General features: G+C 38.0%; 1 protein-coding gene and 2 non-coding genes across 11 annotated transcripts in view; all 3 read right to left on the reverse strand.

Moving 5' to 3' along the window:
- The window catches only part of PABIR2 (PABIR family member 2), a 78,975-nt gene that overhangs the window by 45,557 nt on the left and 6,549 nt on the right, over positions 1-26,869 (reverse strand). Inside the window, exons 3-10 of one of the 9 annotated variants that reach the window (XM_068533010.1) lie at positions 25,417-25,473; positions 25,070-25,113; positions 24,931-24,985; positions 24,556-24,657; positions 24,088-24,170; positions 23,491-23,552; positions 20,922-21,018; positions 9,463-11,259 (exon numbers count right to left, since the gene is read on the reverse strand). In XM_068533010.1, the coding sequence (XP_068389111.1) occupies positions 11,190-11,259; positions 20,922-21,018; positions 23,491-23,552; positions 24,088-24,170; positions 24,556-24,657; positions 24,931-24,985; positions 25,070-25,113; positions 25,417-25,473 (570 nt within the window). In that variant the 3' untranslated portion in view covers positions 9,463-11,189. Of the gene's footprint in view, positions 1-9,462; positions 11,260-11,880; positions 12,229-20,921; positions 21,019-23,490; positions 23,556-24,087; positions 24,174-24,555; positions 24,658-24,930; positions 24,986-25,069; positions 25,114-25,416; positions 25,474-26,869 lie in introns of those variants that run through there. The other 8 variants (XM_068533008.1, XM_068533007.1, XM_068533006.1 and 5 more) reach the window with 8 other exon arrangements.
- LOC137757540 (small nucleolar RNA U109) lies at positions 17,662-17,793 on the reverse strand. The gene has a single exon (XR_011072381.1). It is a non-coding gene; the product is annotated as a small nucleolar RNA U109 (small nucleolar RNA).
- LOC137757541 (small nucleolar RNA U109) lies at positions 21,155-21,298 on the reverse strand. Its single transcript, XR_011072382.1, has one exon. It is a non-coding gene; the product is annotated as a small nucleolar RNA U109 (small nucleolar RNA).

Genomic DNA, 26,869 nt, shown 5'->3' on the forward strand with positions numbered 1-26,869 from the left:
ACCAAGAGGCTCCTTTTACAATGACTGTCTGGGGGAAAGCCTGTTTTTCTGGGCTTGTGAAATCAAGTGACTCATTAAATTTCTGAGGTAAAAAATCAACATTTGGAGAAAGCCTTATTCTACATGTTAAAAATTAAGTGTAATAGAAAAATACACCCGGGGTTTCTAGTGGTAGGGAGAAAAAAGACAACTGCTTAAGGGCTTATTAACAAATTCAATCGATAGGCACTCATAAACCTGCAGGCCCTCAGCTTAGAAGTGTGTTACATTTCAAACGTTTATTGGTATATTTATTTTTTGGTGCCTGCAAAGCATTTTCTTGAGGAAACAAAGCCACGGTGGTTAGAGTTCCAAGTTAATTCACAAAAGTAAAGCTAAAATACTGAAGGTTTGCAACGAAATTGTAAGAAGTAGTTTTAGTAATAAGATCAAACAAATGCTGGAATGATTTCAACAATAAATTATTTTTCAGTTTTCCTGTTTTGGTACATGAGAGAATAATTATAGAAAGATAAGAAAGGCGGACCTTTTCAAGCACTTTAGATATTAACATTTAAGTTCCCTTTAAAACTTGCAACTTTTTAAAATTTATGCTTATTGGCCATACTTGAAGTTTTACTTGAGTGAACAAATGGACACAAGATGGAAGTTAGGGAGAAAAATTAGGAGAGGGATTTTGATATGGAAACTGGGCAAGAACTGAAGCAGAAGGGGGGAGAGGGAACTAAAGAAAACATAGGGGTTGCCTCCACTTCATTCATTCATTCATTCGTTCGACTGTTAAGTGGCAGGCCCCATTGGTAAGTATAAGGACCCGGTAGTTCATCATTCATTCATTCATTCAACCATTCGCCCTCCTCCCCAAGTGACCCAGATAGTCAAGTTGACTGCATGTTTTGAAAAAACATATTTGCATCTCTCATACTGTGTGTGAAGTTGAGTAGCTTTTCATATATTTAAGGCTCATTTCTTCTGTGAACTGTGTTTTCATATTTTTGCCCATTTTCCTCTTGTGAGTTTTAGCCTTCCCCCTGCTCTGGAATTTGAGTTCTTTATATATGTATTTCGGATATTAGCCATTTAGATAAGTATTTCTCCCAGTTTTGTTGTGTTTCTTTTGACTGTGCTTATGTGGTGTTTTTGTCTGTTTGTTTGTTTTTGTTGGTTTTTTTTTGCCACGCAACAGGTTTCTATTTTTATGTAGCTTTTACTTTTATGTAGTTGAAATTATCCATCTTTTTCATTGTATCTGGATTTGGAGTCATACTTAGAAAGGCTTTCCCTATACCCAGGTTATAAAGGATTTCATCCATGTTTTCTTATATTACCTACATGGTTTCATTTTTTAACATTTAGATCCATTTGGAGTTTATTCCAGTGTACAGTGTGAGGTATGGAACCAAATTATCTATTTTTACAGCAATCCATTATCCCAACAGCATTTATTAAAAAGTCCATTTTTTGCCCCAGTGATCTGGGTATACCACCTTTACTATATGTTAAATTTTACACTTGGGTCTATGTCTGGACTTTCCGCCTTGCTCCAATGATCTGTCTGTTCACACACCAGTATAATATAATAAAGGTAACAGGTTATAACACGTTGGTATGCAAAAAGGGGGGCAGCTTTCTTTACAGAAACTGACCCAGGGAGGCATCACTAATGGATGCTAAAACTATTGGGTGAAAGTTGTTGGGGAACAGGACATTTACATGGTCACATCTAATACTTTTTAAATACTAATTTGATATTAACTACAAAGGGGGAAAAGTACCTTTACAGTGGAGAAATCTGGAGAACACTACCTTGACTGAGTGACTGAACTTGGCATCACCAGTGGAACAACTGACATCATGTACCTCCTGATGTGATGCAATGGGAATCACCTATGTGGTATTCCTGCCAGAAAGATTTAACTAATCTAATGTTTAATTGAATCTAATCATGAGGAAACAATCCGACAAATCCGAACAACAGGACCTCGTACAAGACAACTGGCCCAGACTCTTCAAAATGAGTATTTCATGAAAGATGAAAGACAGTGGGGGGACTGTTCTACATTAAAGAAAACTAAAGAAACATGACAACTAAATGAATTTGCATGACCTTTGAGCCTGAATTTTGAATCCTCAATTGAAAAAAATAATATTATTTAATTCGCAGTCCATATTCAGATTTCCCAAATTGTCCCAATAATCTCTTTTAGATCAGCCGAGCCCGGCTCTGAACAACAGAACCACCCACTCACCCATAGACTCATGAGAAAAAACGAACTATTTAGTTTTAAGTCACTAAGGTTTCAGGGGGAAGGAGAGGGAGATTACACAGTAATAGCTTATATAAATATGCTACCATTTGTGTGAAATTTTAGAAAAAAGAATATATTGATGAATTTGTTTACATATATGCAAACTTTCTCTGTAAGGATACACAGGAAAATAAAACCACAATTGCTGTGGGGAAGAGGAGCTATGGAGGCTGGGGATGAAGACAGGAGGGAGACATTTCATTTTCTGCCCTTTGGTACCTGTAGAATTTTAAACACATGAATGTATTTCCAATGAATGAATGAGTGAATGAATGAAATCTGTTTCTTTTACTCATGTCTTTCCAGAACCCCTGAATCATCTCTAGTGGTAATGGGAACTCTCATACCCTACTGATGAGAGTATAAATTGGTACAATCTTGGTGGGGTGGAGGTGTGGCTTTAAGAAATGCCTATAACGTAAGGTCAGACACTATAAAACTCTTCGAGGAAAACATAGGCAGAACACTCTATGACATAAATCACAGCAAGATCCTTTCTGACCCACCTGCTAGAGAAATGGAAATAAAAACACAAATAAACAAATGGGACCTAATGAAACTTAAAAGCTTTTGCACAGCAAAGGAAACCATAAACAAGACGAAAGGCCAACCCTCAGAATGGGAGAAAATATTTGCAAATGAAGCAACTGACAAAGGATTAATCTCCAAAACATACAAGCAACTCATGCAGCTCAATATCAAAAAAACAAACAACCCAATCCAAAAATGGGCAGAAGACCTAAATAGACATTTCTCCAAAGAAGATATACAGATGGCCAACAAATACATGAAAGGATGCTCAACATCACTAATCACTAGAGAAATGCAAATCAAAACTACAATGAGGTATCACCTCACGTCGGTCAGAATGGCCATCATCAAAAAATCTAGAAATAATAAATGCTGGAGAGGGTGTGAAGGAAAGGGAACCCTCTTGCACTATTGGTGGGAATGTAAATTGATACAGCCACTATGGAGAACAGTATGGAGGTTCCTTAAAAAGCTAAAAATAGAATGACCATACGACCCAGCAATCCCACTACTGGGCATATACCCTGAGAAAACCATAATTCAAGAAGAGTCATGTACCACAATGTTCATTGCAGCTCTATTTACAATAGCCAGGACATGGAAGCAATCTAAGTGTCCATCGACAGATGAATGGATAAAGAAGATACAACGGAATATTACTCAGCCATAAAAAGAAACGAAATTAAGTTATTTGTAGTGAGGTGGATGGACCTAGAGTCTGTCATACAGAGTGAAGTAAGTCAGAAAGAGAAACAGAAATACCGTATGCTAACACATATATATATGGAATCTAAAAAAAAAAATGGTTCTGAAGAACCTAGGGGCAGGACAGGAATAAAGACACAGACGTAGAGAATGGACTTGAGGACGCGGGGAGGGGGAAGGGTAAGCTGGGATGAAGTGAGAGAGTGGCATGGACATATATACACTACCAAATGTAAAATAGATAGCTAGCGGGAAGCAGCCACATAGCACAGGGAGATCAGCTCGGTGCTTTGTGACCACCTAGAGGGGTGGGATAGGGAGGGTGGGAGGGAGACACAAGAGGGAGGAGATATGGGGACATAGGTATACGTATAGCTGATTCACTTTGTTATAAAGCAGAAACTAACACACCATTGTAAAGCAATTATACTCCAATAAAGCTGTTTAAAAAAAAAAGAAATGCTGATAAAATGTGCAAATACATATGCAATACATAGACTATCTCCAGAAGAATCCACCAGAAGCTGATAACACCGGTTGCTTCTGAGGAAGGACCTTATGGGACTGGGAATCCAGGGTAGAAGGAAGACTGACTTTTCCCTATATGCCCTTTTTATTCTTTGAATTTTTATGCTGAACTTGTATTACCTTTTCAAAAGGAGCATAATAAAATAAAATGCACATATGCTTTGACTCAACTATTTATCACTTCTACGATTCTCTCTTGCAGAAATACTTACAAAGATATTACTTGTGTATACTAATAAAGTATAAGGAACCTAAATGACCATCAGTTAAGGATTAGTTAAATAAATTATGGAATGTTCATACACGGGAATACTATACAATTGCTAAAAATGAACCCATAAATCACCACCCAGGCTGACATAGAGTATTCCAGAAATCCGGGAGCATTCCCTAATGCCTGCATCCAGCCTTTCCCACCCGGTAAGTTACTACAAACTGAATAAACCCATGTAACCATCACCCAGGTCACACAGAACACTCCAGAACACTTGAGGCGCCCCCTAATGCCCACTTCTAGCCATTCGCCCCCTGTGAATGATCACAAACAATAAACCCATGTAACCATCATCCAGATCACACAGAACATTCCACAGACCATCCAGTTTGTAATAATTCATCAAGCTGTACACTTTTTTGTATGTATGTTATACTTCAATAAAGTGTTAAAATATGCATGTGTGTCTGTTATAAATATGTTCACATATATATAGCAAAAGGTAATTAGGTATACAAATCAAACTATTTATGGATGAAAAGGCTATGGGGGGAGGCATTTATTTACTTTGCATACTTCTATAAGGTTTAAACTTTATAATGAATTTTTCCCTTCACAATTTATAATTTTAAAATGAATAAAAATAATGAAGAAAAACACTTTTAAAAAAGAAAATAATTTTAAACACTGCTATGAAATGTTAGTTTTGTCTTAGAGGAGGAAATATACAACATCAGGATTTTAAATCCTAAAATTCTTGACCACTACCTACAATAGCCAGTCCCCCGTCCTCCCAATCTGACCCCATAGGTCCTGGAGGGAGATGAATGTCTGAAGAATAGATTCAGACAAAGAAACACTTACCTAGCTCAGTCTTTCACCTCAGACTTCAGTGTAGTCACCGAAAGGATTAGACTAAAACTTCCTTTTGCCCAAAGCGGGCAGGCCTCAGTGACCCAGACTAGAAGCTTCTTTCTCTGAGGGCTACATTCTGACCTTAGCTTTGGAGCTCTCACCACTACTTTAGTCAGAAGAGATGGTTAAGGAAACAAACTGAAGGAAAACCACACCTAGGGAAGGCAAGAAACCATTTAGGGTGACTGATTGGTCCCAGTTTGCCCAGGATTTTCCTTGTGTTAGCACTGAAAGTCCCCAGAAAACCCTCCAGTTCCAAGCAAACCAGGACCTAGGAAATCAGGTCTCAAGTGCTTTTTAGGCCTCTTCTCCCTGAGCCCCAACCAAGTTCCCCTTTGATCTACAAGGTGAGGGGGAGTGTCTTCTCCTCAGAAGCTTAAAGGAGAGATGCCAGACTTCTGTTGCCACACTTCATAGGAGAAGAGCTAGCAGAATCAGAATCCCAGAAAGAGGCTCCAAAGAGGCACCCCAAAGAGCATTTCACACAGACTCAACAGCTTTTAACCTCTCCATACCAACAATTCCACACATCACTGTGACCCAATCCAATCCTGGATCAAAGTTCTGATTTATATTTTACTTTGAAGATTTTGGCTATATCTAGCTAGCTATTACTCACTCCTGTTTACTGAAGATGTTTCTCTTAGTGAACTCACTTTTTCTTTGTTATATTTATCTTTAAAATACATCTTTAAAAATATTATTTGCTAAGTTTATTTTAACAGAACACTTCACATCACTTTCATAAATGGAAAATTGGTATCACATGCCACAAACAGAAGGTACATATTAGGTACATATGAATAAATATTATCTAAACGGAGTACTCCTTGATGAAGATTCCTCATGCAAGTTTTCCTCAGGAATGCCTGGAACACAAGAAGCTTGGTGCTCCTCCTAGAGGTCAGAGTGTGTGGTTAGCACTGCTCTGGGAGTTTCTTCCAGCTCCTTCTATAGGTTAACCCTCCCCCGTGACTTTCTTTCAGCTCCCTCTACAGGTTGGAGTGAGTATCTTTCAGCTCCCTCTGTGGGTTAGAGTGGGGGGAGGGGGGTTATTGTTCAACAAAATTTTATTGAGTGACTATTATGTTGTAGATACAGCGCTGAGGATACAGGGGAGAACATGGGAACAATTTCGTATTGTAATTGAGCACGAATAGGGAAAGAAGAGAAAGACGAAGTTAGAAGATTTGGGCACAGACTGTACTGTCTGTCTCCATTTCCTAAACCCCTGTTTATTCAAGCCACTGCAATCTGACTTTTGTCCCTTCCACCTCACCAAAAGTACACTCATGAAAGTCTCTAGGGGACTTCCTAATGATCGGATCCAATGGGAAGTTTTGCATCCTCATCTTAAGTGACCCTGGACACGACTCCCTCCTTAGCTTTGCTGACAGCATTAGCTGGTTTCTCCAAGGTTTTCTCCTACCCCTCTTGCCACCCCAGCTCTCCTTCAACCTGCCTCTTGTATGTTGATGCTTGTCAGGATTTTGTCCTTAACCCTCTTCGCCATAAATCTCCCTTCTTACGTCTACACCCATAGCTCCCACCTACATAAGCTAAAGACTCCCAAATCCTGAAAGACCAGAGGTGCCTCTATTTCCCTCTCCAACCCCATTTCTCATGTTAGCAAATTACTTGTATGACTGTGAGGGTGCCTTGGTCTCTTCTTCCTGTAGCCTATTTCCCTCTCACTTCTCCCTCCACCTGAGGTTTGCTGTTCGATTCAGCTTCAGTGTTACCTATTCTGGGAAGGACTCCAGAAGCACAGCCCGGGCTACGCTGGGTGCTCTCCCTTTGTGCTCCCCAAAACACTAGAATCGGTGCTTCTAATGGTCAGTGTACTTCTGTTTATTCCACTAGGCTGGTCACCTTGAAGGTACTGACTGCATCTACATTTACAGTTCCCAGCACAGGGCTCAATAAATACTTTTAAATTGATGAATATAAGAAATCCATGAGCTATGAACAGGTAAACATGCAGGAAGAGAAGCTTGGGGATGGCTGGGGTGCGTGTGAGAAAGGGATATTTAAAACTTGAGTATTTAGAATACTATTCCCTTTCCCTTCCTCCTATGGAGGCAGCCAGGGCTGGAGGGGCCGAGGGGGCATTGATGTGTCAGGGTCAGAAATTGGTTACATACAGGAGAAATGAGCAATTGTATTGAGGATAAAGGGAAACAGGCTTGTCACTATCCGAGAATAGTTACAAATATGGATAGGACGGATGCTGGAATGAACCCGTAGTGTTGAACTGGAATCGGAGATACCAGTTTGAACTCATGATCTTTAATAGATGATCAGATATACATATGTGTGTATATATAAATATACATTTACAGGTATTTTCTGTGTTGAGAGGGCCTTTATTTATTAATATTATTATTTTTTCGGCCGTGCCGCACAGCTTGCAAGATCTGTTCCCCGAACAGGGACTGAACCCAGGCCATGGCAGTGAAAGCCCAGAATCCTAACCACTAGGCCACCAGGGAAGTCCCGAGAGGGCCTTTGAACCATAATGCTCAAGTAGCAGTGATTATACCTAGTGCCTGTATTTTGGTAATTGTACCAAATACCATTCTCTATTAAAAGGAAACAAGGCTCCTTAGAGAAACAGCTGATCGCAGGGCTGGGGCAAGGAAAGTACGAATCTGGGACATCTTATGCCAGAAAGTAAAACACTGCTCAAAAAATGATAGATTTGCCAAAAGGACATAGCAGCCAGCTCGGAGGGACTCTCACTGTCCATATCTGAGATATGGATATCAAAAAAAAAAAGTCATGGTTATGAATAAAGACCCACTGACTAAAATTGGAGTCCACGAGTCCACAATGATCAAATAAATGGTGGAGAAGGGAAACTTCTTCTTTACACTTGAATGCCAATTAATAGGTGTAGAAGGAATAAGGGAACTAGAGAGTCACCATTGGGTAGTCATCATAACACTAGCAGGCAAGAAAGAGCAACAGATACTAAAATTACTGGGGGAAAGTTTGATGAAAAACCAGGATATTTATAGTCTCAAAGTACTTCCACACAAAATATGTTACCAATTTCAAAGGGAAAACTCTAACTATGCAGTGGAGAAACACAGCAGACGCCTCCTTAACCAAAGGATCAAGGGTCACCAGTAATAGGACGAAGTGGTACCGTGTGCCTCCTGCAATGAGATGTTGAGAACACAACACCACTTCTGTGGTATTTCTGCCCAAAATGCATAACCTGAATTTAGTAACGAGGAAATATCAGTCAAACCTAAATTGAAGGCCATTTTTCAAAATAACTGGCTAGTACTTCTCAAAACTATGAGGATCACAAAAGACAAGGAAAGACGGGGGGATTTCCAGATTGAGGGAGACTAAAGACACATAATGACTAAGTGTAACACATAATCCTGGATAGAATCCTGGGCCAGAAGAAAATTTTTTTCCCTCTTGCTAAAAGAGCCTTATTGGGACCACAGGCAAAATATGAATGGGGTCTGTACACTAGGTGGGATAGTTTTGTATCAAGGTTAATTTCCTGATTTTGATAGCTGCAATGTGGTCATGTAGAAATGTCCTTGTCTTTAGGAAATTTACACTGAAGCACTTAAGAGTAATGGGGTATCATGTCTATATCTTATTCTCAGATGGTTCAGAAAAAATGTGACACACACATACAAATATACAAGACACATACAGACATACATACATACAAGCGAGTGGGAGGGATGGTAAAACTAATGTGGTTAAATATCAACAACTGAGGAACCTGGGTGAAAAATATATGGGAGTTCTTTGGGCTATTCTTGCAACTTTTCTGTAAGTGTGAAATAAAATAGTTCATGTATTGATTAAATACTGAAAAGAAAAGTGAGTGTTTAAAACCTGAGTCATGCATGAAAGGCTTTTATTTTTTGCCTGTCTACCCACCCCCGCCATCTTGCTCCAAAAACAATCTAGAGTCCTATGAATATGTAAAAAAAAAAAAAAAAACACAAGATAAAATAAATCCAAAACAAGTAAGAAATATGTGTAGCCTTGGCAAGAACCTTCTAAATTGGCAAGAACCTTCTAAATTGTCAAATTCTACAAAATGCTCTTGAAAATTTGACAGATTATGTGGAGAGGTTTCTCTTTGTTTTGGGAAACAACCCAAACTTCAAAACAGCTATTAGTTCTTTTGTGTTCCCGATATCCTTTTATTCAAAACTTGACTGCAATTAGACACAGAGAATGCAATACTGGGATATGGATAGGCTTAAAAATTTTACAGAATTTTATGCATGTGTACACACTTTATTAAATTTGCACTCTAAGATATACACAAGGTCAGCAGTTCACAAAACGTCTTATTATTCCAAAAGCAGTTATCATGAAACACAGTGATTGTATGTCAGTCAAGCAAAAAGAGCATCTATTAAATTTTCTTATCATATCATCTCTTACACTTGTTTTCAAATAGAAGCCTGAAATATCACATATTAGAATAGGAAGAGAGAATTTTACTTTATAACAATGATCACTTTTCAAATATTAGACTTTATATAAAAATAAAGGAGTACTGTCAACAAAGCTCACCTGAAGGTTAGCATGTCTATCTTTTATGTAATCCGAAACAACCCCTGCACAAACTTAACTTTCTAGTCACTTTAAACAATAAAAATGAACCTTGGCTTAAACAGTAAAGTCAGTTACCTTGCCTCCTAGTTCTCATAACAGAGGAACAATTTCAGTTTCCTGTCCCAATTCTACCCCAAAATAAATTTATTTTATTTAAAATAAATTTAAATATCATTACATTCTAAAGGTTATGTCTTAAGAGTCCTAAATTAGAGCCAAAAAATGATGGCCAAAAGTGTCCCTTTAAGGCAAAGAAGACAGTAGAGAGCTGGTGGATAAATACCCTATAGGAGAAAACCATCTCTCAGTATTATATAGGCAGAGACTTTTAACATGGTTCTTTCACAAACAGAATAAATACACTGCATACCACTGATGTAAGTTTTCTTTAAAATGACATACTAGAGAACAATCTTCATAATATATACATTCATGTTAGGTTTGAAGGATTATGGACTTTGCACAGATGAAAGTCAATATGAGAAATAAAGCCATTAATGGCCATTATGGCAGTTATCACAATTTAAAATAAACAACACAGCTGATGCTACAACAGAACTACTTACTGCAAGCTAAGTGATGCTCTCTTATAATTCAGAGAGAATAGGTTTCCCTTCAAGCCCTACAGTATTACTAGTCTGTGGGTACCCTCAAAGCACATCATCTTCCTTTAAAATTCAACGACCTTTGCCTTCAAAAGACACAAATGCAGTAGTTTTCATTTCTTACATTCATTTAAAAATGGAATATTATGGTCCTAGCAGGCAAATTTGCATGTTAAATACAGACAATCCAACCACGATGTCTGACCATTAAAAGAAATCTATCACAACAGACATTTTGCACACAGTTTTAAGTAATAAATAACACGGCAATAGATTACACTCAGGTTTTAAAATAGCTCTATCGGGATTTTCCTCTTTTAAATGTTAAATAACTTACGGTACCGCAGACTTACTATCATGTACACTGTTGACAGCTCAAACAGCTTCTTAAAAGCAGAATGCACAATGACATTGACTTTGGCAGCTCCTAAAAGCTTCCTCGTAGATATTAAACTGCGCTTCCTATAAGGCAGCATGTATAAGAACTGGACTCTGATTCTGGGGGCAACACAATAACCAAAATACAGTCGACAACACCACTCACCACACAACAAAACAAACAACTCCAATGACGAAAAAGTAATCAGAAAGAAGCAGCAATCAAAACGGTGTGTGGCAATCAGACACATAGAGCCCCTTTTCTATCCTACCTTATGATATACATCTTTACAGCATGACACTGAACCCCAAGGCCCCTCAGGCCTCATTACACCACCCAAGACAAGCTGTCAAGCTCCGTGTACACTTTTCTACACAGTGGTTTGTGTGTAAATAACATTATTCATTCATTTGTAGATGCTCCACACATCTGGTCAAGGCAGGAATTTCTTCTCCTTGATAACACCACCTAGAAACATTAACAATATTTTATATATTCCTTAGGGCAACAGGTTTGAGGAGAACAGTATCAACTGGGGTAGCTAAGTCATAAGAAGCTGTGGTGACTAATCCCGGCATCCTGTTAAGTCCGTTTACATTCTCAGCACTAAAATCAATCCTTGTATCCTACACTCCAACAGCAAAGAAGCAATATGCACAGCAATGAAAGCAACGACACGTTTTTTCCCCTTTGTGAGAAATGGCAAGGAAGCAGCTCAAACAGGAAAGGGAAACAAAATAATGTACTTTAAGCTGATGCAGAAAAATAAAAATTTATATCAAAAGCAACTCATCTAATATTGTGAGATAAAGAGATTTGAGACTTATGTAGTCAACAGAGAACAACAACAAAAATCTCTCAAGCAAGAGAATTTCTGACCAACTCTAGCCGTCATGACACTGCTGGGAAAAAGAACCATTGTCGAAAATACATATTAGTGCTTTCCTTAAATGTATAGACTCTAAAATAGGTGCTCTTTGAAGCACTGAGGGAAAAAAAAAAAAAATATATATATATATATATATATATATATATATATGTACTCTAAGCAATCAAAAATGAGTATTTGAGATTTCATTACTAGTTCAAAATGAGATCAGCAAAAAGAGACCTAAGTAAGGTTACTACACTCAAAAAATCAAACTTTAGAGAAGTGCCAAAAAAGAACGGCATCAAAATGGTTTAGATCAGTAACACTTTAATCCTCATTACGGATCAAAGTTCCCTGTGTTCCTCCCTGAATGTTTTCTGCAGGAAACAGCAGTTAGAACACTGAATCAGAAATGGGTAAGTCACTTGGGTGAGAGATCATCCATCAAGATGAACGGAGAGCATGAATTGGAGCATGCTACTGGAGCCTCTGCGGTTGTGCTGCCTTTAGCCAGTGAGTCTGAGGACAAGCCACTGCTGCTACTACTGCCATCCAAAATATCTGAACTGAGGACAAAGCAAAAAGAATTATAAGCAGATGCATCTATCAGGGTAAAGGCAAACATAACATGCAATGACATGGTTTCAAGAACTCACGGATCAGTACAGCACTGGTAAATCATGAAAAGCATAAAAGCAACAGCAAAACTAGAGAATGTACTATATTCAGATACCTGGGAGAGGACAATGTCAGAGAAACCCCAAGTTAAGACACGCAAGGTTCTGTATCATTTGGGTGCTCTCCTAGAGGCACCAGAAGGTCCAACATACCAGTAAGTGTTCCTCTTGACATGTCATGGTTTCCGTGAGGGAGTTCCCCTACCTTCAGCTCAAGCGATTTCTACCCTTATATTTCTCTTCTTTAAAAATTTTTTTTTATTTTTGTATTTCTCTTCTTACCTTCAGCCTTCGAGTAAGAGGAGTGGTTACTCGCTGAGGTACCCTGGACTGTTGGAAGTATTCTAGCAAGTCTACTGCTTCATGGTCCTTCCATTCCAGAACAGTCTTTCAACTGCTCTAGATTTTATCACTTCCTCACTCCCAAGAGGCCTTCGACTCAAATACACATTTTTTTTCTAATTTCCTCCATTATTTGCCTTTTATGTTCTTCTCATTTTATGAATTTCTTAGACTATTTCCTTTCCTCTTGCTTTCAAAACTCAAAGGTCTCCCTCCTATTTCTAAAAGACCTGTTTCTTTGATCCCTTCAGTTAACTTCCAGTCAAGCTTCTAATAGGAATGCTCTATATCCACAGACCCAATACCCTCACAGCCCATTTGCCTCTTTAATCCTGACAACTGGCTTCTGCTCCTGTCCTTCCACTAAGACTCCTGATCTGGTCATCAAGAGCCTCTAGAACCCAACCTGGGGATACCTGACCCATCCAGCCCAGGCTCCCAGGGCTCCCAACAATCAAGCCAGCCTGCCTCATGAATCTGGCTACAGACTTTAGCATTCACAATTGCCAGCCTTCACAATCTGACATGAGGCTGCCTTCCTGGCTATGATACCCATCAATACAACATGTAAGCTCTGTGCTCTATATTTGGCCCGAATTCACTCATTCAGTCATTTCATTTCTTCTAATATTTACTGAGTACCTACCAAGTGCAGAATGTATGCCAGATATTAGAAATACAGTGGTATATAAGACAGACATGATCCCTGCCCTCATCTAATTTACAGTATAGTACAGGAGACAGTTATATAATCATGCTAATAAATATATAATTATAATTTGTGATCAAAGCAGTAAAGATACAAGGGACTCTGAGAGTATATAACATGGGTGACCTGATCTAATTTGGAGGACTACGGAGGAACAAGCCTCCCCCAAAGTGATATTTGAGCAGTTGTCTGAAAGATGAGTAGGCCTTAACTGGGTAAAGTTGGGGAAGAGGCAAGGGTATTTCTAGGAGCCAAAACCAGGCTAGTATGGCTATAGCACAGAGAGCAAGGAGAACATGGTGAGAGAAAGCTGGCGAGGGAGTCAGGCAGTTTTAGGATCTACACAGACATACTTTTTTATTTTTGAAAAGGAAACAAAGCATAGAATTGGAGAAGGACTTGTGAATCAGCAAATATAGGTTCTAGTTTAAGTTTGATCACTAGCTCCTTTGCAAAAGCCCATCCTGGTCTAAACTGCCCTGAAACTCAAAATTATGTCTTTAATATTATCGTTTTTATGAACTTCCAAGTTAATGTATTCCCACTGTTAAGCAACCTATGATACATTTGGAAGTTTCTGGCCTCTGTACCACCCTTAATAAAATGTAACTTCCCCCAACCCAGCTTCTCTACTCTTATATTTCTTCAAAATGTCATTTCTTTCTTTTGCCTGTGGATTGTTTTCAGATGGAAACAGAATACAAATAGGCTTTGGAAAAGTAAAAATATCGGGTTGGCCAAAAGGTTCGTTCGGTTTTTTCCATAAGATGGCTCTAGTAGCACTTAGTCATCCTTAACTTCATTCGAAACAATTTTGTTAGACTGTGTTGTGACAGCTGTCGTATCAGCGTGCATTTAAAAAATATCAAAATTGGTGAATTTTTGTGTAGCCATTTTAATATTGAAGATGGAAGAAAATAGCAACATTTTCGGCATATTATGCTTTATTATGTCAAGAAAGGTTAAAAACACAACTGAAACACAAAAAAAGATTTGTGCGGTGTATGGAGAAGGTACTGTGACTGATGGAACGTGTCAAAAGTGGTTTGCGAAGTTTCGTGCTGGAGATTTCTCGCTGGGCGACGCTCCACAGTCGGGTAGACCAGTTGACGTTGATAGCGATCAAATTGAGACATTAATTGAGAACAATCAATGTTATACCACGCGGGAGATAGCCGACGTACTCAAAATATCCAAATCAAGCGTTGAAAATCATTTGCACCAGCCTGGTTACGTTCATCGCTTTGATGTTTGGGTTCCACGTAAGTTAAGCGGAAAAAAAACTTCTTGACAGTATTTCTGCATGCAATTCTCTACTTAAACGTAATGAAAACGTTCTGTTTTTAAAACAAATTGTGACAGGCGATGAAAAGTGGATACTGTACAACAATGTGGAACGGAAGAGATCGTGGGGCAAGTGAAATGAACCACCACCAACCACACCAAAGGCCGGTCTCCATCCAAAGAAGGTGATGGTGTGTATATGGTGGGATTGGAAGGGAGTCCTCTATTATCAGCTCCTTCTGGAAAACCAAACGATTAATTCCAACAAGTACCGCTCCCAATCAGACCAACTGAAAGCAGCACTTGACAAAAAGCGTCCAGAATTAGTCAACAGAAAACGCATAATCTTCCATCAGGATAACGCAAGACAGCATGTTTCTTTGAGGACCAGGTTTCTTTGTTACAGCTTGGCTGGGAAGTTCTGATTCACCCGCCGTATTTCACCAGACGTTGCACCTTCGGAGTTCCATTGATTTCTGTCTTTACAAAATTCTCTTAATGGAAAAAATTTCAATTCCCTGGAAGACTGTAAAAGGCACCTGGAACAGTGCTTTGCACAAAAAGATAAAAAGTTTTGGGTAAATGAAATTATGAAGTTGCCTGAAAAATGGCAGAAGGTAGTGGAACAAAATAGTGAATACGTTGTTCAATAATGTTCTTGGTGAAAATGAAAAATATGTCTTTTAGTTTTACTTTAAAACCGAAGGAACATTTTGGCCAACCCAATAAAAATGGAAACAGTATATTCCACAGTCCTCCTACTCTATACTTTCTGCTGTCAAATGCATCATTAATAATACCACTTTTAAGTAAGAAGTTTGGAAAATTTAGCTGGCTCTGGTATTTTTTCAACCAAATGGCAAAATGGGTCTAAAATATGAATTATTCAAAGTACTGAAAGAAAGTTGCACAGATAATCTAAGACATTGGAAAATCAAAAGACCTTTATATTTGCCTTTGGAACATATGTGATTTTCCTCCTGCAGCATTTTGCCTAGACTAATACTGAAATGAATTTACTTTCCTAAAGCACATATTGGCTGGGAAGCCGAAGGACACGCTCTCTGCTACTTGGCAGGAAGAAACAGGCTTAGATTAAAATTTGGCCACCAAGCAGATAATCTGAATATAAATACTTTCTTATTCCAACCAGACTTATGGTGAGCCCTGGGTTAAAAGATTCCATTTGCCATAAAACCTGCTTGCTTAGGTGAATCCTGTATTCATTCAAAAACATAGAACGTGACTCGCCGTGAAATCTGTCTTCTAATGCTGTTGATTACCTTAAAGAAATAAGCTAATGGGGAAGTTACCAAGAAAAAAATGAGTCTGAACATTTCACTTCATATATTTTTTCAAGAATATATATTTTTCAAGAATTTCTTCTCAATTATTAACTGTAAACATATATAATTGTGTTTCATTGACAGAAAAATAGCATACTTGCATTTAGTCTCCAGTGTACTTTAAATTCAGAGCCTGGTAAAACTTTAACCAGGTATTTTCACTAAACTAAAATCTAGTTTCTGTTCTAATTAATCTGGCACTACTATACTTGGTCCTGGAAGCAGTGACTACAGGTCACAAATTACCCACTGTTAATATATCCACAAGCAAGGCTTAACGTGATTTTGTAATTCCAGAGAGATCACTGTACAAAAGTGATTTTCACTGTGTCTGCTATTAAACCTTCTACCAGGGCTTCTAAAAGCAACAAAGCGTGGTCCAATTTAAGTTTCTCTCTTTTTTTCTTTCCTAGTTTAAGCTCTGATGGAGGTGCTAATGAGCCTTAGACTAGTGGCCCAAAGCCAAACAACGGCAGGAAAGCAAAGGACTTAGACAATTCAAATTGGACACAGAAGTACGTGAAACAAAAGTAAACTAATTCATTTCAGCCACTGACTATACCAATTGAGGCAGTATTTGAACCACACCACCAAAAATACTTATGACAGCTAAAGTAGTGCCCTCTGTCTAAAAAAACTAAGGGAGAAAGTATAAGGGAATCATTAAAACATTCAGTGATAAAGTAACAACAAAATTAGGTTGTCCAGTGTGACTCATGCTATCACCCATCTGGTGGAGCCACTCTTGTGCCTTGTCCAGTCAGTAAACTGGGTTCTATCAGATAAATGGCAGGCAGGTAAATACGCTAGAAATCAGCCGCAGCCCTATCAGCCCCAGCACAGATTTTAGTATAAGGTAAGACTACAGGGCATTCCCCCTACTCCTTGGTGTGGGTTAAACTGGTCCAGAGGGTTTGTTCTCTACTCTCTTACTATCTTACCTTACGAAGACCCAGCATTATCTTGCTGTATAGCCTCTAGGTTTTTAAGATCACATAGTTAAATGTGATCAGTTCCACTGTCACTTTGGGGATAGGAGTTTTAAAGTATCAGCACATAGGGATGTAACGTACATCGTGATCAAGATAATGAACATGGCTATACGTTATAAATGAAAGTTAAGAAAGTCAAATCCTAAGAGGTCTCATCACAAGGAAAAAATTCTTTTTCTATTTCTTTAATTTGGTATCTATATGAGATGATGGACGTTCACTAAACTTATTGTGGTCACCATTTCATGACGTACGTAAGTCAAGTCATTATGCTGTACACCTTGAACTTATACAGTGTTGTATGTCAATTATACTCAATAAAACTGGAAGAAAAAAATTTTAATTAAAAATACTACTCTTTAAACACCAGAAAAAGAATATCAGCACAGAAGTCTAAGCTGCTCATATAAACATCTTCAAGTATATGTGAACATTTCTGTCATAATAAATAATGATTACCTTATTCTTTGTACATGTAACATACTCATGATAAAATTTTCTTGCCGTGACACATACATTAAAAATAATGTTAAAAATCACTGAGATAAGTCTAATGAAAAATGTTAAAATAAAACCATAAAGGTTTAAGTCAGCAGTCCTGTTAACACTAAGGCACTGGGCAAGAAATTTCACGGAAGACTTTTTCCTTTTCTGTGGGAGAAATAGACTATCACTTAATCTTCACTACGTGGCTAGCAGCCCTGAAAACTCCTTTATTTTATATGCCACAGATAGTCTTATTCCCAAAAGAATGAGGAGCAGAACAGTTCCCAGCATGAAAAAAAGAATCAAAGCGCCATGTAAAGGTGTACTTCCGAGCTATGGTCAAACTCTTGATGTTCCTAAGGACTAAATGCAGAATGACATAATTCCTACCTTGTGGTTAACAAAGTTCCCCAGATTTGGTTGGCAAAGATTGAAGAATTTTTAGTAAAAAATAGGTTTATAGGGCTTCCCTGGTGGCACAGTGGTTAGGAATCCACCTGCCAATGCAGGGGACACGGGTTCGAGCCCTGGTCCAGGAGGATCCCACAAGCCGTGGAGCAACTAAGCCCGTGCGCCACAACTACTGGGTCTGCGCTCTACAGCCCGCGCACCTAGAGCCTGTGCTCCACAACGAGAGAGGCTGCCGCGATGAGAAGCCCGTGCACCGCAAGGAAGACTAGCCCCCGCTCGCCACAACTGGAGAAAGTCAGCGCACAGCAATGAAGACCCAACAAAGCCAAAAATAAATAAATAAAATAAACAAATTTAAAAAAAGATTCAATCACTAAAATAAATAAATAAATAAATAAATAAATAAATAAATAAATAAATACATGGGTTTATAAAAAGGAGGCCCACTATTCCTTTGCATAGCAGTTGGCACACCAGACACAAAGTCCATATGGGTCAATACTCAAACTTCACACTTATTGACAATTTATACTTCAAAGATGCAAGCTTTTAAAGATCATTATCTACCGTATAAACTTTAAAGTTTTAAAACCCATCTCTTCTTTATGGAGTGGGGCAGGGAACAAACTATAATGATTGAAATGATGAGATAATACCTACTGATGATCTGATACCTTTTCTCTCCCTAAAATGTATAAAAATGGTTTCCTTAGTTATCGAGTAGATTGTTATCCTTGGCAACTGCTAGCTCCTGTCTCTGCCCCCATTTCTAAGAATATGGATGTCTGATCAATGAAGCTGCTTTCAAGAGATAGGAAAAAAAGTTTCTGCAAAAGCAGAATCCAATTTTACATATCATGAATAACTCATATTTAAATTCTGTTAATTTTAAGACATAAATGTCAGCAATCTTAGTACACAAGGTGTTCCAAAAGTCTTAGTGCGATTGTCAGCTTTAACAGCCTCAGAAGTCCAGATGCTCCAAACTTACTAAAATCATCGCTTGAAAGTTTAATCACCTAAATATCTTTGACACTGAGTTTTGTGAATTTTGAGTAATAAGTTTCTTTTTAATATATTACTTGAGCCATATGTTGGCTTGTTAGCACTCTATGAGCAGCCACGAATAAAGCAAATCTCTCCAGTGTGAGGCGACACTTTTTGTGTTTACAGATCAGAAGTGCCCTTCATCCCCAATGTTGATGTTCCCAGGGCTCCCACAGCCAGTCACATGTCTACGGAGAATGGAGGTGGTGGCAATAGAAATAGAAGCCTCATGGGAGTTCCCTGGTGGCCCAGTGGTTAGAATTCTGGGCTTTCACTGCCGTGGCCTGGGTTCAACCCCTGGTCAGGGAACTGAGATTCTGCAAGCCACGTGGCACGGCCAAAAAAAAAAAAAAAAAAAAAATAGAAGCCTCACAACAGCCACCATCACAGACAGCTTAGGTTGTGCTGCTCAGAGGAATAAACGTCTGAACAAGGGGAGAAGACCCTTGGTAAATGCCATATATTCTCTGTCCTTCCTTACTTATTAGTGTGAACCTGTCTCATAGCATCAAGCACAGTCAGCCTACAGCACTATTTAAAAAAAAAATCACCTCACCCTGTATGTTTTTAGCTTGGCGAATGCTTTCATATCTTTTAACATGAACTTGGTTAGTTGGTTAGTAACTGCGTAAGGAAATCTATTTATAATGTCATGTGCCTATATTAAAACACACTTTACCATAAAAGTGATACGCAGTTTCCACTCAGTATAGAGTTTCACCCACTAGTCCTCTTGACAAGCTTTAGAAGTTTTCTCTTTGCAATCATCTACATACCTGGAAAGGCATTCTGTACCAAATTTAGCACTGAGCTACCAAGGACAGACAGGGATGAGAGAGAAGAGAGAGTGTGGGGCTGAAAATAGCTAGAACTATCTAAAAGGCATCTGTTCCAAGGTTAGAATGGTACTGATCAACGAGTCTAATGAGCTAGAATAATCTGTGACTTCTTGGGTCAACCAGAAGTAGAGGTTACCTTGGACAAAACAACAAATAAGTGATTTGGAAAGAAGGAATTGTCAGTCTGTATAACTTATAAGTGGCTTAACAGGATTCTTCCATTTAGAGAGCACCATCTTTTTGATTTTAAAGTGAACACCCTCTGGGGTTCTTAAAAAAAAAAAAAAGAACCTTAGCCATAAAATTCGGGGAACAAAAAGTTCTGCAAGGCACTACACAATTGCACCCAGAACATGGGTGCTCAGTAAGTTGACTGAAACGTACTGAAAGATTTCAAAATATCACCTGGCCACTGCTATTATCCCTTTCTCTTCCTTCCAGTACGTATGTTGGCATCCAAGTACTCAACTCATCCAAGTACTCAAATTCGGGTACAGGAAAAGAAGTTAACTTACACACAAAAACACGAAAGGGCCTTAAGTTAGACATCTAAACTCGGCTGAGTAAGACTAAAAGACTAAAAAACAGTGATGTGAACAGACCACAGGAATCTTCAAGTGTTACTATTTAAACGAAACCTTAGTTACTATTGTGATGGAACACCCCAAAATTTTCAAAAAGATTTTATAACAACAGATAGTGCTGTTTAGAAAAGGCCATGCTTAAGAGAATGCTGGTGTTCTCTGCTAAGTTGAAAGGATATAATACAAAAGGCAGGCAGAGCAGCTACAATCAAGGCATATTCCCCAGGGCAACCCAGAAGCTCCTTCTCATGCCATCCAGCTGTTGACACTCTCCCACACCATTAGCACCTATTGAGAGGCTGACCTAACAGGAGCTAGGCATGAAGGTGAAGGTGCCAAAAAGATACGCGCACTTCCAAAGGAAGTCCTGGTGACTTTCAAACCATCTGGTTTCTCACACTGTCTACATCTCCATGGAGATTTCACCTCTAGGGAGCATGGATAAAAAGCTGAATATGTTTTAAATGATCCCAATGTACTTTCGCTGTTCTTTTCAAATACATCATTCCCTAGTATCCTTTGGATTTTATTTCATTTTTTACCATGAACTGAGATCAGACAATTGTGCAGCCTCCGGAGACAGCATAGTGGTAGTGCCTTGGAAGAGCCTCTTGGGCTGGCTTTCGGTCTCCATTTCGCCTAAAACAGAAAGAGATGATGTTACCGTAAAGCAATTTTACAGATACAGGCTTGCTGCTAAAATGGGGTGATCTTTGTTTAATCAAAGATCAGAATACTTCAAGCTGTTACTTGAAAGCTTTTTTTCCATGTGCTTTAATGTAGAAGAAATACACTGCCACATAAACTCAACTAAAAAGTCAGCAGCCCTAAAAATACCTTCTCATTTCTTGTATGTAGCATGCTGCCCATATAGTCAGGTTCTTTAATAGAAGAGTAGAACACTGATTGCATTAGGCAAAATGAATCAAGACTAATAACCACAGCAGAAATAAAGTATCCCCCAATAGCTGAAGCTCACGGTGAATAATAATTTATGCTAGATGATTAGTAAAGACTCTTGACTTTATATATTTTAATATCAGAACATTGCCTGAGTTGAAGTCAAATGGATTCAAAAGCATGCAGTCTGATAAAGAGCATATAAATCAAAGGTTGCTTTAGGCTACTTAGTGAAAATGAAGATTAGAAAATATAAGTTTGAAAGCACATCTGTAATTGAAAGCAATTATTAATTAATTCACAAAATTGATGTTGTACTGGCTACTTCAATCCCACAGATTTTCTCAGAACTGGGAATAGAAAGACTTTGCATCAGAAGAAATAATGCTTAGCATTTTGCCACTGGGAGTGCAAAGACTAACAACCCTAAATTAGACAGAAAAGCCCCTTTTCAAATAAGCTATGATTTAAAACATGCACATACCTTGGTTTCGAAGCTCTTTATCTGAGCTTTAAAATTGAACGTTAAAGACAATTTAATCCATGGGCCTATCTACACTCCATTAAGAAATTAGCAACCATGAACTTAAACCTCTACAAGATTCTTATGATGGAAAAAGACCAAGGAAGAACAAATGCGACATTCATTTTTCCCCATATTATTAATTAATTCATATTATCTTTCCTCTGGAGCTATTCTGAAAATTACTGAAATTCAAGAAAGGTTATGTTTTCATTTGCTTTTTTCCATGCTTTAATATGCGGCTTTTCAAAGCTGCTGCCGGGCTTTCAACACCTCATTAGCAAAAGACTTTAGCCCTTTTTAGCAAGGAATCCCTCCATCTGCTGGTATATTTTGGGATAGCTTTGAAACTGAACAACCATATTACATTATTCCATCAACTTCCTACAACATATTTAAAATTAATACTAATAACTATACTAGCTTTAATTTCCAAGTTTTATTTTCACATAATAGCTCCTGAGAAGGTTCTTCGGATTGTAAATAATTCCTTGCAGCCTTAAGGAAAAAGACTATTAGTTTATAAAATAAAATTTATTCACTAAATACAAACATTGTCACTGTATCAGCATCTATTCCCCAGAGCACACCATCTTTAATTTTAAGTTGTCTGAAATATAGCACTTTTTGAATCTGTGTATGATGCTATACCACTGGAAAGTCTTCGCCGAAGCTGCAAGTATCCGTTTACCTAACATTAGAAGAGTTGATTTGTTTACTAGCTCCAGAGGTGATCTGCACAAAAAAAACCACTTACTGAATTGCTTTTTTAAAATGATCATTAAAACTCTCATTTAAAATGACATCCAACACTTGTAATCATGTGGTCATATCCCCAGGAATAATGACTAAACCCGTGTTAAATTTCTTTGCCTTTTTTTTAATAGACTCCATTGGGTGCCCTCTATAAGCATCTAAAACTAGCACTGAGTGAGATCATTTTCGTTTAGTGCTTTGTGGTTTAAAATAAGGTAATTAAGAGAGCACCCCTTGGGAGTTTGGGGCTAGTAGATGCAAACTGTTACACATAGAACAGATAAACAACAAGGTCCTACTGTAGAGCACAGGGAACTATATTCAGTATCCTGGGATAAATCATAATGGAAAAGAATATAAAAAAGAATGTCTGTCTGTGTATAACTGAGTCACTTTGCTGTACAGCAGAGATTGGCACAGCATTGTAAATCAACTCTACTTCAATAAAAACATTAATTAAAAAAAGAAAAAAAAGAAAGTGTATTTCTTATAAACCACACACACAAAAAAAGAGAGCACCCTATTATATCAAAAACCCTATAGAGACTCAAATGGGAGGCATCATTTGGTGGTGACTTATATTTGAGCATACAGCATGTGTATGGACTTATTTGCTATGACATTAACACATATTTCTGCAATGTATCAACTTATATCTCTTTTATATTCAGATCACTGAGAGGCAAAATTTCTGGAATATATATTGATATTATGAGTATCTGAATAAGATTCAGTTATGGAGTGTAAAAAAATATAGACAGTATCAAATAACTAATTCCCAGAATTTAGAATCAGTAAAGCATACATTGGAAAGAATATTTCACTCTTTCTTTAGAAGAAAGGAGTCATGCCTTGAACTAATTTCAGACAGAAATGCTAATTTGTAATTCAAGCTAGACTACGTTTAATAGCAGAAGGGGGATGACACCTACCTTTTCTTTTAAGAGGACCAAGAACACTGGGCCTAATGCACTTGACTGGACTCTGGCTTCTCCTGCTTTAAAGAATAAACAAACAGGATGACATTAAAGTACTTTTGGCAAATCAATAAAGTTGACAGACACATAGGGAGAAATGGACAACGCCTGTGTTGAAGGTTGAGTGCATGATCTGACCTGGCATATGACAATCTGGAATAACATGGCATTTTAAGCTATTTTAAAAACTCGTTTTCTAAGACAAAATATCCACAACAGCTTAAAAAAAAGATAAACCTTCTTAATAAGTTGTTTGGGATTTTGACTGGTCTACAATCTTAAAAAAATTTTTTTCCTTATCCTTAAAAAGAATATATTTTCAAGTGTGTGTGTCCCCTCTGAACATAAACTGGCATAAGTCTCAAAAAAGTAAATATGGTAAAATGTTAATGGTAGAATATATAGGTGGTAGGTATATGGACGTTCACTGTGAAATTCTTTCAGTTTTGCTGTTTGAAAATTTCCATAATAAAATGTTGGGGAAGAAGTTCACCAAAGAGACAAATTTAATGAACAGCCTTTCAACCACATTTAAAAAGCAGGTTTACTTACCTGGAAAAGCGTCTTGGACTAGGAACGGGACTTGGTGGTAGTCCGCTGCTGCTCACAAACATTTGTAAGGATGGTGAAAAACACTGCTAGAAAAAAACATATTAAAATACTTCTAGTGCTCCGGTTTTCAAAAGGTTCTTATCAAAATGACAACAACAGCATCCTTAGAATTGCTTACCTGTCTGTCTCTCATACATGTTTATGAGAGAATACATAGATAGATAGATAGATAGATAGATAGATAGATAGATAGACAGACAGATAGATAGATAAGACAGACAGATGGATAGATTGATAGATTTTTTTCAAATTACTACTATAGACTTTTATTAATTTTCCTTCCAGTCATTGAATTCATCAAAATTGAGGTGATTTGTGTGTGTGTGTGTGTGTGTGTGTTAGTGTGTATTTTAGAGAGTAAACAGCTCAGTGTGTGAAAGAGAGTTAATATCTTGTCAATGAACCTACCTTTCCAAATCCTCTGGTGGGTGATGGTGCTGGAGAAACCGGAGTGAAGTCAATCCTTTTAGGAGAATATAATTTCTCTGGCTTGTCAAAATCACTATCACTCTGTAAATACAAAGTGTTATTTCCTCATAATTCACAACTCAACACATCACAGTTCTTCTTTACTACACAAATAGGCCTACATTTTTAGAGTAGAAATGTATAGACTCTAAAAAGTTGCAATCTCATATTCTGGTGGGAAAGCAGAGATCAAAAACACTGAACTCAAATGTGGAAACAGGAGAGCCAGAGGTAAATGAAAAAAATGAATGAAGCCAATGAACAATATAGCGGGTTCTAGAAAATATACAACAAGCAGATATGTGAAAACTTTACCAGGTTCAAGCTCTCATCCCATGATTGGCTTATCTGCATTGCGGTTTGCACTTCTCTAAAACAGACAAAAATGAATGGCCATTAGTGCTCGTAAACAAGACATACCTTCGGCCACACCCTGTTCTTGTGAAGCACTAACCTTTCATGTGCAGTTTCTCTGTTCATCATATCCATGCCTTCCTCCTGCAAAGGCAAACATGTGCTGAAAACATAAAATTTATCCACACAGTTCTCTATTTCAAAGAAAACGAAAAGGACTTTTCTGCCTCATTTGACATCATCACAGTACAGCGGGACTGACATTTTAAGACTGTCACCTGTACCACATCTGTATTTTATCTGCCCACTCAGAAGAATCTGAACCTGTCCACAACTAACCAGAGTGGCAGCCTGACTCATTTTTAATATCTAAATCTGCAAAATGAAAATAAAATCAAAATGTAAAATGCAGAAAATTACAGATCTGAGCCAGTAAGTAAAATTTACCCTTTTGATTTGATGCAGTCTGCTGCTAGGAATCCGATTAGGTGAGGATGACAGCAACTGGAAAGAAAAAGTAAACATTTACTATTTTTGAATCACAAAGCAGAGGTCTGCTGTCAGTGCCAGTGTACAACCTCTTCCTAGATAATTTTTCATACTCTTCTTAGAAATCGAGCTCTTTAAATCACTGAACATTAATGCACTAGAGAGGCAGTACATTCAGTCTTTTTTTTTTTTTTGATCACAATGTAATTGATAAAGAAATTTGGTTACAAGAATTATGACTGATTATAATTTTAACCCTTGAAAACCTTCATCTCTGGCAAAAACCAAGAAGCAGGTAATGGTGCATTTCCTGGTTGGAAAACAATGCTTTAGTCTTCCTCTCCTAAGCAGGCAAAGGTAAGTAAACTGAGAGCCATTCAGCAACTAATGTTTCAACATTTTATCCTATTTGAAATGACCCACGAGTACATTCAGTCTTTAGAAAGTACACCAGGTGTCCAACCTCAAAGCACCATCTGTCGCTAGACAGGCACTGACTTTAACATTTTTCCCAAAATGAATGCAGAGCCGCGTACGTTTATGTAAAAAAAGACTCCAGGTCTTAGAAATAGCCATGACCTCACTTATCTAAAATAAGGAACTCTATACAAAGGGAAAACAAAAACACTGATTCTATTCATTTTTATTACCAATGCACCGACGGAGGAAGACGAGCAAATAAGCCCAATATAATATATTGTCTATGATTAATGTTTATCGAAAAAACTTTAAAACTGCAATAAGGAGATTTTACTTGCATGATCTAAGTCAATTCTAAAATTCGATCACTAACGCTATCACCACAAAGCTTACTAGTTCAGAAAAAAATCAATGTAGAGGCAAGGTGCATTTTTAAGATAACTGTTGCTTTCCCTTAGATCATTTTTTTTTAAATTTTATAGCTACTTTATTTATTTATTTATTTATTTTTGGCTGTGTTGGGTCTTCGGTTCGTGCGAGGGCTTTCTCTAGTTGCGGCAAGCGGGGGCCACTCTTCATCGCGGTGCGGGGACCGCTCTTCATCGCGGTGCGCGGGCCTTTCACTATCGCGGCCCCTCCCGTTGCGGGGCACAGGCTCCAGATGCGCAGGCTCAGTAGTTGTGGCTCAGTGGCTCACGGGCCCAGCTGCTCCGTGGCATGTGGGATCTTCCCAGACCAGGGCTCGAACCCGTGTCCCCTGCATTAGCAGGCAGATTCTCAACCACTGCGCCACCAGGGAAGCCCTTAGATCATTTTTTAGTAACACAAAGATGAAATGATTTGGGGGCCAAATTATGTTCCTTCAGAATCATCATAATCTGATCATGAAATGTAAGGTACAATTTATATCAACATCTTACTGAGTGGTTGGCGGGGGGACAGTCTATAGCCATAATGTAAACAACTACTATTTATTCCATGATGAAATGCA

The sequence above is a fragment of the Eschrichtius robustus genome, chromosome X (genome assembly GCF_028021215.1).
Source record: "Eschrichtius robustus isolate mEscRob2 chromosome X, mEscRob2.pri, whole genome shotgun sequence".
NCBI classification, from domain to species: domain Eukaryota; kingdom Metazoa; phylum Chordata; class Mammalia; order Artiodactyla; family Eschrichtiidae; genus Eschrichtius; species Eschrichtius robustus.